Source organism: Camelus bactrianus, chromosome 16, assembly GCF_048773025.1.
Source record: "Camelus bactrianus isolate YW-2024 breed Bactrian camel chromosome 16, ASM4877302v1, whole genome shotgun sequence".
In the NCBI taxonomy this organism is placed as follows: domain Eukaryota; kingdom Metazoa; phylum Chordata; class Mammalia; order Artiodactyla; family Camelidae; genus Camelus; species Camelus bactrianus.
Window position 1 is genome coordinate 7,901,103 of NC_133554.1, and position 9,505 is coordinate 7,910,607.

General features: G+C 54.9%; 2 protein-coding genes across 2 annotated transcripts; one reads left to right on the plus strand and one right to left on the minus strand.

The window, feature by feature from the left end:
- The first annotated feature begins 87 nt into the window (after positions 1-87).
- Positions 88-2,844, plus strand: GPS2 (G protein pathway suppressor 2). Its single transcript, XM_074342302.1, has 11 exons — positions 88-237; positions 428-590; positions 927-1,036; positions 1,120-1,232; positions 1,360-1,439; positions 1,530-1,612; positions 1,786-1,939; positions 2,043-2,132; positions 2,222-2,301; positions 2,390-2,485; positions 2,662-2,844. The coding sequence occupies exons 2-11, from the start codon at positions 497-499 to the stop codon at positions 2,743-2,745; spliced, it is 984 nt and encodes a 327-aa protein (XP_074198403.1). The 5' UTR covers positions 88-237; positions 428-496; the 3' UTR covers positions 2,746-2,844.
- Positions 2,845-3,032: 188 nt separating this feature from the next.
- Positions 3,033-7,807, minus strand: EIF5A (eukaryotic translation initiation factor 5A). Its single transcript, XM_074342304.1, has 6 exons — positions 7,645-7,807; positions 5,587-5,772; positions 4,310-4,414; positions 3,993-4,124; positions 3,835-3,908; positions 3,033-3,663 (listed from the first exon to the last, which is right to left on the minus strand). The coding sequence occupies exons 2-5, from the start codon at positions 5,749-5,751 to the stop codon at positions 3,846-3,848; spliced, it is 465 nt and encodes a 154-aa protein (XP_074198405.1). The 5' UTR covers positions 5,752-5,772; positions 7,645-7,807; the 3' UTR covers positions 3,033-3,663; positions 3,835-3,845.
- Between the last annotated feature and the right edge of the window lie 1,698 nt (positions 7,808-9,505).

Here is a 9,505-nt window from a genome sequence, read left to right on the forward strand (position 1 = left end):
TCGCTTTTTGCTTCTCGGAGGAGCCCCGGCCCCGCCACGTCGCGGGGGTGCAGCAGCGGTGTTTGGACACCACGGGCACCCGTCGCCGGCACTCCCGCCTCCCTCGCGCCCCGCCCCGTCCCGCCCCACCTGCGAGGCCACAGCCGCCCCGACTCCGGAAGGATTCGGCTCAGTGGCCGGATGTGACGCCGCGGCCCGGGCGCTCAGGAGGCCGAGGAGAAGGCGACGAGAAGACGGGTAGGGAGGGGCCGGCGCCCGGGTGGCGGGCAGGGGGTCGGAGAGCCAAGGCCGAGACCCCCGCCCGCACGCGAAGGAGCCGCGCTGTTGGCCTGGCGGGAGGCGGGCGGTGGGCACGTGACCGGGGCGGCGGACGGGCAGCTTCCGCCTGGGCCTGGCGCGCTCCGCCTGAGCACCCGCCTCCCCGCAGGCCCGGTACGAGGTCTGGCAGCCAGTGACAGAGTCGGGTGCCCACGGCCCGAGCGTCCCCGGCAGCACCATGCCTGCGCTCCTGGAGCGCCCCAAGCTCTCCAACGCCATGGCCAGGGCGTTGCACCGGCACATCATGATGGAGCGGGAGCGCAAGCGACAGGGTGAGCCGGAGCCAAAGAGAGAGGACGCCCCGAGGCGCCCCGCTCTCCCAGGGCTGACCCCTACCCGCGGGCAGACCAATGTGCGGGTGGCCGAAGTCAGAGGAGCGACGAACAACCCCAATTTGGTGGGAGCCAGAGGCCAGATCTAAACTCCAGAACCCTTGAGCTGGGAAGGACCTTGGAGAGCACCTACTAAACTTCCCCGTCCCTGTCCTCTCCAGAGGGAAAGAGCCAGTACCAAGAGCATTGGGATAAGCAGTTTTTGCTGTTCTTCAGTCACATTCTAATATTTTAACCATCCTGTCACTTTCCCATTCTGCCCACCTCTTCCTCCAGAGGAAGAAGAGGTGGACAAGATGATGGAACAGAAGATGAAGGAAGAGCAAGAGAGGAGGAAGAAAAAGGAGATGGAAGAGAGAATGTCACTAGAGGAGACCAAGGAACAAGTAAGCAGTCCTTTGATCTCTCCCACCCAGATCTTTCTTCCCTGGGTTCTCCTGCTTTCATCTTCTCTCCCCTTCCTTCCCAGATCCTGAAGTTGCAGGAGAAGCTTTTGGCATTACAGGAAGAAAAGCACCAGCTTTTCCTGCAGCTTAAGAAAGTTTTACATGAGGAAGAAAAACGGAGGCGAAAGGAGCAAAGGTGGGATTGGAGAGCTAAAAATAAAATTGGGATCAAAGTGGAACTGGGATCAGATAACGAAAGATTAGTGTCTAATGGCGAACAAGGGGACACGTCTTTGCTTTTGACCTGCCTTCTTTTCACTCAGTGACCTGACCACTCTGACATCAGCGGCGTACCAGCAAGGCCTGACTGTTCACACGGGAACTCACCTCCTCAGCATGCAGGGTGAGGATTAAAGAATCCACTTGTCTGAATGGGCCTTCCTGGTGGTTGCAGCCTTACTTCAGCATCATGAAGCCCCCTCTCCCTCTCTAGGGAGCCCTGGAGGACACAGTCGCCCAGGCACCCTCATGGCGGCTGACAGAGCCAAACAGATGTTTGGACCGCAGGTGCTTACGGTAAGAGCAGTAGGATTGTGTGTCTAGGCTGTCATTTTTTCCTACTACTCCCACCCTCGGTAAAGCAGCACCCAAGTCATGAGCCTATCAAACTGAACTGTGGAGGCAACCTGAGTTTTTGCTTTCACGTTCACTGAGTTTACAGGCAGTGAGTTCTCACCTTTCCTCCTTAGACCCGGCACTACGTGGGCTCGGCAGCTGCTTTTGCAGGAACCCCAGAGCACGGGCAATTCCAAGGCAGCCCTGGTGGTGCCTATGGGACTGCTCAGCCCCCACCTCACTACGGACCCACACAGCCTGCCTACAGTCCTAGTCAGCAACTCAGAGGTGCGTGGTGGGAAAAGTGAGAGGGGGCTTTCCCTCAAGGCCCAGAGGGAGTGTCAACAGGCCACAAGAAGGTTCTGATGGCAGTGCTCCCTGCCCTCCTCAGCACCTTCGGCATTTCCTGCAGTGCAGTACCTGTCTCAGCCACAGCCACAGCCCTACGCCGTGCACAGCCACTTTCAGCCCACCCAGACAGGTGATGCACCCCACACAGGCGCCCCAGTCCCACGGGTCCTTTCTTTTCCCATTCTCTACTGGTTTCACACACCCATCTTCCCCATCTAGGGTTCCTCCAGCCCGGTGGTGCCCTGTCCTTGCAAAAGCAGATAGAACATGCTAACCAGCAGACTGGTTTCTCTGACTCAGTGAGTATGGAGCCTTGGGAAGTCAGGGGAGGGGCCGCCTGCACTAAGGGGAGCCCCACGGTGCCTCAGCTGACTTTGTTCTCTGCAGTCCTCCCTGCGCCCCATGCATCCCCAAGCTCTGCATCCAGCTCCTGGACTCCTTGCCTCGCCTCAGCTCCCTGTGCAGATGCAACCAGCAGGAAAAGTAAGGATGGTAATCCAGCCCATCAGAATCCCAACACTACCAGGGAAAACAGGATTGGGCAGAATAGATGCCCCCACCCCCGTTCTCCCTTCCTCCTTGGGGGTGGCTGTTTAGTCCCGCTGGAGTAGAGCAGGCATGCACACTGACAAAGCCCTCCTTTTCATCATGGCTGCCAGTCGGGCTTTGCAACCACCAGCCAGCCTGGCCCTCGGCTTCCCTTCATCCAGCACAGCCAGAACCCGAGATTCTACCACAAGTGACCATCAGATTTTATCTTCAACCTCGCCCCCAGCCCCTGCCATGGGGGAGGATCCCTGGTGTGCCCCAATCCGAGGCCAATAAAATCTACCTGCCACTTCCCCCTGGCTGCTGTCTGTTGCCTCCCACTGGGCTGCTTGGAGGGTGGGGGGGTGGCTGGCAGGCCCATGGGAGTCACAGTGGGACAGTGACTTGGTAGTAATGAACTCCCTGTCAGAGTTTAATCTGTAATCTTATTTTCTGGTTTCCAAATACCCATTTAGTTCAAAGAAGCAGCTGAGTTGGGGGCTTCATATTAAACTTGTAGTTTTATTCAGGTTTGATCTTAACAAATGTGTCGGGGAGAGAGCCCGCAGGAAAGGGTGAAGCCCATGGGGACAGGGCCCTCCCAGGTGCCTGAGGAGGGGGCAGGTCCCCTCCCCTCTCCTCCTCTTCCCTCCCCATCTAGAGGGATTTGGGGAGAGACAGGCTGGGGAGGGGGCTGGTCCCCAGTCTGTAGGGGTGGTGCTTGGGATGAAGGACTACAGAGAATAAGGGATCAGACCAGGGATGAGAAGAGGAAGGGCACAAGGACCATTTGCCAGAATCCACAGCTTTCTGATTCCAGATTGGAATTAAAAAAAAAAAAAAAAAAAAAAAACTAAACCACAAGCAGCACCCACCTCCTCTCCCCCACCAGGGCTGTAGTGCGAGGGGAGAAGAGGAGGGCAGCTTCACCAAGGCCATGGTTCACTCACTCCTGGCCAAAGGAGCAGGGTGAAGGGCAGGGGCTCCCCGACAGATTGAGGGGGTGGGGGAAACCAAAATAAAACGTCAAATAAATTGTGTAGGAGTCCAGCCAAGGGCCCTGCCAGAGCTGGGCCAGACTGGGGGAGGGGGCCTCTGCAGGCTGGAGGATCACTGCTGCCACCACAGCCACCCTAGATAGGAGAGAGAAACCAGGTGAGACAGGGTAAACCTTCAACAGGAAGAAGGGCAAAGGGGACAGGACCATGCTGGGGGCAGAAAATAAGCCTGGAACAATTAAAACTAAAGCAGTTCTTTGATGGAGACAACAAAGTGGGCAGCTGGGGGAGGGCCGTCACACTCACCTGGGAGCCACTTATTTTGCCATGGCCTTGATTGCAACAGCTGCCTCCTCTGTCATGGCAGACAGCACCGTGATCTTGGGGAGCAAGGGGAATAGAAGGCTGAGCTCAGAGGAAGAGGCACAAAGAACAAAGCAGGGCACAAAAGCGGGGCACCATACCAGGATCTCTTCTCCACAGTCATACTTCTGCTCAATCTCCTTGCCGAGGTCTCCCTCAGGCAGACGAAGGTCCTCTCGCACCTCCCCACTGTCTTGGAGCAGTGATAGATACCCATCCTGGATGCCAATCAGCTGCGGGCAGATAAGGATGGAAGCTGAAGGTGGGCCCAGGTAGCTTGAGAGTAAGGGTTGGATAGGCAAACTGCTAATACCCGCTTCTCCTGCCATTTCCCTTCTCTCAGCACAAGCTCTTCTGCTCATTCTGTATTTCTCCCCCATAAACCACTAGCCCACCTACACCCAGATCATCTACATACCTGAAAATCATTCCTTTTGATGTTGGGGACATCCATATTATGAGTTGACGGGCAGATATCTTCATATTTCTTCCCAGTAAAGATGTCAATACCAACCAGATGGACCTGTATGTATGCATCACATCAAAGAGAAACCCAACCAGACTCTAGGATGGAAGAGATAAAGGCTCAAGTTGCCCCTAGCTGGTGAGGGAAGCTGTCAGGGCAAAGATTAGGGGAGTTGGAATTGAACTAATCAACTCACGAAAGAAACACTAAAGCCTCTTAAAAACAACCCAAGGCCAAAAGACCACCACTGACATTGGGGTTGACAGCACAAGGGAAGTTGTAGGGCAGGCTTGGAGCAGTCAGTTACCTAGAGTTATCAAAACATTACTGAGGCCAAGATCCTAGGGGAGGAGGGAGAGTCTATGTAAAACTTTGGAAGAGGTTTTAGATATCAGCATAAAACAAGGAACTTGGAAAACAAGGAAGATCAGAAAGAGCTGAGGAAACAGGAAAGAATGAGAAAGGAAGAGAGCTGAAAAGCAAAAAGGATTTGGGGGAGACCAGAAAGAACTATGCATTTAGGAAAAAAGGAAACCAGAAAGTAGAGAGAATGACCTAGACATTAGGGGGTAACCCAAGATAAATGCCAAGTCAACAGAAGATAGAAAAACTAGGGAGCAAAACAAGAAATCCAACAAAGATGAACGACGTTTAACTTTTGAGGAAAAAAAACCTTAAAGTGACAAGGAAAGCACTAGCAAGAATGTTAGGACCTAAGTAAGGAAGCAAGGAGGGCACAGGGAGAGGCAGTCTGATAACTGCATCAGAGATCCAACAGGAAAGCTGGCACTGGACAGTGGGGCAGCAAGCTGATTTGGAAGCTCCAAGGTACACTGGAGCCCCTCCAGTGGAGGGTGCGTAACATGGTAGGACTGCAGATATCCCAGGTAAAAGTGAGGGAAACAAAGAGCACCTACAAAGACTCAAAAGGAGACACACAGAAAAGGTGAAAGGCAGGATCAAGGACGGAGTAGCCTGAGCATTAAGGACCACGAAGAGTTGAAGACTTACATAAAAGGGGGGGGGGGGGTTTACCAAGAATGACAGGGCACAGGAGGGTAACCAAGGAGGAAGCTGAAGGCCTAAGACTGGTGTAGTAGTCGAACGTTATCCAGGGCTGAGTGCTGAACACAAGGATCTGGATGGTAATCAAAGAGCTAAAGAACATAGAGAGAGAGCACTGATGACAGCTTGTGGGGGAAGGCACGATGTGGAAGTGAAATTCTAACCTTGGCGTGGCCGTGCTTGCCAGTCTTCGAGGTGGACATCTCCACAATCTTACATGGCCGGCCTTTGAGCACCACAAAGCCATTCTTACGTAATGCTGAGCACTGCATCGGGAAGGTGGCTGAGGCCCCTGCATCTCCTGTCTCGAAGTCCAAATCATCTGCCATTTTAAGAGGCTTCGATTCCAACTAGAGTCAAGAAGAGAACTAGGGTCAGTAAGGAGGTTAACAGGGTCTCCAGTTTACCCCACTCCACTCTGGAAATATTGCTTCATTTCTTCCCCAGCCCTTTATTCCATTACCCACGTAAAACAGTGTCAAAGTTCCTACATTAAATACTGATTGACATCACAAATACTGAAGAACCGGTGCATGTATGCAGGTGGGTGGGGGATAAGCAAGATCCCCATCTGAAATGAAAGTTAAAGGGGTGAGTTGGGAAAGGAAAGCTCCAGGAAGTTAGGATGCCAAATCTCTGAGATGGGCAAAAGCCTAATTCCTGGTATTGGGAGGACTCAGGTGTTACTTGCCACTGAAACCAACCACCCTTCTTCCCCACACATAACCAGGGCTATAATTAGGTGAGCAGCTATGAGCCAGCAAAAAGGCGGGGCTAATGTGGGGGGGAAGGGGGGTGGAGACCGGAGGACGGGGAGCCCCACCCGTCTCTGCCACCCCCCCCATCCACACACGAGCCAGTCATTGGTACAGGAAACCACAAGGCCTCTTTGGGGGATTCCCGCCTCTCCAACATGCATTCGCAGATGCAGCCAAGGGGGAGAAAATAAAGTTGTTTTCTAATTGATCCCTCTACCAAACACCTCTGGTTTCCCCAAGGGAACCCAGGAACCCAGCCTCTCCTCCAGGGCCCTCCCACTTTTCCCAGGATGCATCGGTCCTGTCGGATTTTCAGGCCGGGCCTGTACAGTCAGTAGAAAGTGGGGGAGTGGGGAGTGGTGAATGACAATAAAATGAAAGCAAAAGGCTGGTAGTAGCTAGTGAGTAGTATAAATTATACCAAGCTAGTAGAGTTAAGGACTCTAAAACCAGGAACTCCCAAACCAGACACCGAGAAAGACAGTGACAAGGTGAAGAGCACCTATCACAGCGGGTAACTCATCTGCCCAGGACTTTAAGGCGCTGTCGGCACGATCGAGAAGAGTTGGGCTCCCGTCCAATTGCCCTCGGTTTCCCCATTTCTCTGGCCTCCCAGCACAGAAGAGTGCCACTTACATCTGGCTGGTCGCCTCACTTCACATGAGGATTGGGAGGAAAGCTCCAGGGGCCCATGAGGTGGGGAAGCGCTAACATATGCCCGCAGCGAGCTCTCCGGGGTGATCAGGAACCGGGCCTCGGGCTTCTCTCACTCCTCAAAATTCCAAGCTCCCTTAGGCGCTCGCGAGGACCTGCTCTCCCCGCGCTGGGGGTTGCCGGCTCCTGCCCACCATGTGGCCGCCCGGGGCTTCCGGTGGCCGGGACCTGGGGGGAGGGGTCCCCGCGCTGCCATGCGGCCCCGGTCCACGTTCGGCCATGAGGCCGCCGACCCGGAGGGCAGCCTCCCCTCGGGGGCACTTCCGGTGCTGCGGCCGCCCCCTCCTCAAAGGCCGCGCCAGGCCGAAGCCACGCCGCCCTCCCTCCTCCTCGCCGGCCGCCAACCCCCCCCACTTGCCCTCTCACCGAAGAGCCCCCTCCCCCACCTCACGTGGCCTCCCGGCGCCCGGTTTTCAACGGCCCAGGCACCCTACCCCCGGCGGGCCGATCTGGCCCCCGGCCCTCGCCCCGGCGTGGCCGCCCGGCGGCCTCTCCCGCGTGGCGGCCTCGCGGCTCGCCGTCCCCCGCCCTGCGTCGCTCCAACGTCACCCGGCCGGCCCCAACCGTCACCCTGCGCGCCAACCGGGTCGCGCGCCCGCTTCTTTCCGCACCTCGCGCCACTCGCCGACCGAACCCCGTGCGGCGGCAGCCGCTGCTTCCCTCTGCCCCCTCCCCGACCCCCGCGCAGTCCCATCTCTACTCCCAGGCCCAAGCCAAGGTTCCGCGCACGCGCGCCCTACCCGCTCTCACCTCGCGCGAACCCACTGAGTCGACCCCGTCCGCTCGCCGCGAGCCCAACCGCTGCCTCCGAGCCCGCTGCCGCCGCCGCCGCCGCCGCCTCTACCGCCGCCGCCGCTGCTGCACACGGGTCTTAGTACGCAGGCGCCGACTCCCCACTGACCAACCAAGCAGCCCTGTGACAGCCGCGCAAGCGTGCTATGTATCTCCTCCGCCCTCCACCCCCGCACTGCGCAAGCGCACAGACCCTCCCCGATCTCCACCCTCCCTCCCACCTACCCATCCAATGACGCGCATACGTGACCCCGCCCCTCACATATCCTGAGCTCTTCCCACCGGTAGGCAACGCGCAGGCGCACCCGGTTTTTTAAGCCCTTCAACCTCCTCTCCCCTCCCCGCGTTAGACCACCAGCCTTACCGGACAGTCCTTGCGCCTGCGCAATAAGGAGCCCTGCACGCCACACCCTCTGAAGGAAACGCCTCGGCCTCAAGGCGCATGCGTGTTGGGAATCCTGACCGCCCCTTCCACCTCAGACGTCGTCTGTACGCCAGGCGGTGAAAAGACCACGCCGCTGTATTGCTTGTCTCGTCTAGGACGCATGCGTCTTAGGAAACGCCCCACCTCGACTTTAGCTGGACTTAAAAGAGTCACACGTTTCAGAAAACTTGTACTGTGGGGTGGGCCCCTTGTCTCAAAGCCCATCCCCCCGGTTCCACACATGCGCGAGAGAGCGCTTTCCGCTCCACTCTTCCTAGCCCGGTAGTGTGGTCGGGTTACCACCCATCTCAGCTTCACTTCTCTAAACTGTGCGAAAGGCTCTGCCATAGAGTTTCACCCGGAAAGGTAGAGCGGCCCTGTCCCGGCCACCATCTTGTTTAAACCCTCAGTCTCCGTAGGTCCCTGTGGCTTCCATGGAGCCATTCTACCTCTGAATCCTAAAATAAAGAGATTTACATGGCATTTTTCTCTGTTTCCCCAGCTGCTCTCTGCGGTATCCAAAACAATTGTCTACGAGCACTTGTAGAAAAAATTCTCTATAGAGTGACATCAAATTCCACTGACGTTCTCTAAATCATGGAAGGTGACCATGAAGTATGTATCTCGGAATGAATTTCTCTGACCTTCTAGGGAAGAAAGCTGCTGCTTTTAACTTTGTAATTTTCTCCCCCCAGTTCCTAGGTTTTCAGTACTTCATGGCTAACTTGTTAGCTTCAGTAAACTAGGTGGGCAACAGTATTGGGGAACAGGATAAGCAACTAAATAACTGGGCTTGGAAACCAAAATCCCGAATCTGGTTCTTCTTTTGTTTAAGAACCCTGTGATGTGATAGATGTGAATGGCAAACACTACCTTGAATTAATACATCTATGTAGCACATTTTACTATCACCCCAACTCCTCCTCCTCCATTTTCTGAAATTTCTGCTATTTCCTTTGGGGGAGGGGGAAACTTTGCTAGGTACATTGTTTTGAAGACCAATACCTGCTCTTCTCAAAGATATATTGCCCATATGACCCAACAATTCCACTCCTAGGTATATACCGCCCCCCAGGTTAAAAACAGGTACAAAAATCCTTGCATGCAAGTATGTCCAGCAGCAGTATTCATAGTAGTCAAAAGGAGGAAACAACCCAAATATCCATCGACAGATGCATGAATGAACAAATTGTGGTATATACACATAGTAGCATATTAGTCACAAAAAAAGGAATGAAGTATTCATGCTTACTATAAATAGAGAAACTTTGAAGACGTTATGCTAAGTGAAAGAAGCCAAACAAAAAAGGTTACACATTTATTATCTCATTGATATACGCTATCCGGAATAGGTAAATCCATAGAAACAAAAAGCAGATTGGTGGCCACCAGGTG

Bases quoted from the DNA above. Each gene is read 5' to 3' on its own strand.
- GPS2 (XM_074342302.1), top strand. From the start codon at position 497: ATGCCTGCGCTCCTGGAGCGCCCCAAGCTCTCCAACGCCATGGCCAGG. The intron at 1,613-1,785 runs GTAAGAGCAGTA...TTTCCTCCTTAG, and splicing joins TTGGACCGCAGGTGCTTACG to ACCCGGCACTACGTGGGCTC. The intron at 2,133-2,221 runs GTGATGCACCCC...TTCCCCATCTAG, and splicing joins CTTTCAGCCCACCCAGACAG to GGTTCCTCCAGCCCGGTGGT.
- EIF5A (XM_074342304.1), bottom strand. From the start codon at position 5,751: ATGGCAGATGATTTGGACTTCGAGACAGGAGATGCAGGGGCCTCAGCC. The intron at 4,125-4,309 runs GTATGTAGATGA...ATCTGCCCGCAG, and splicing joins TCAAAAGGAATGATTTTCAG to CTGATTGGCATCCAGGATGG. The intron at 3,909-3,992 runs GTATGGTGCCCC...TTGCTCCCCAAG, and splicing joins ACTGTGGAGAAGAGATCCTG to ATCACGGTGCTGTCTGCCAT.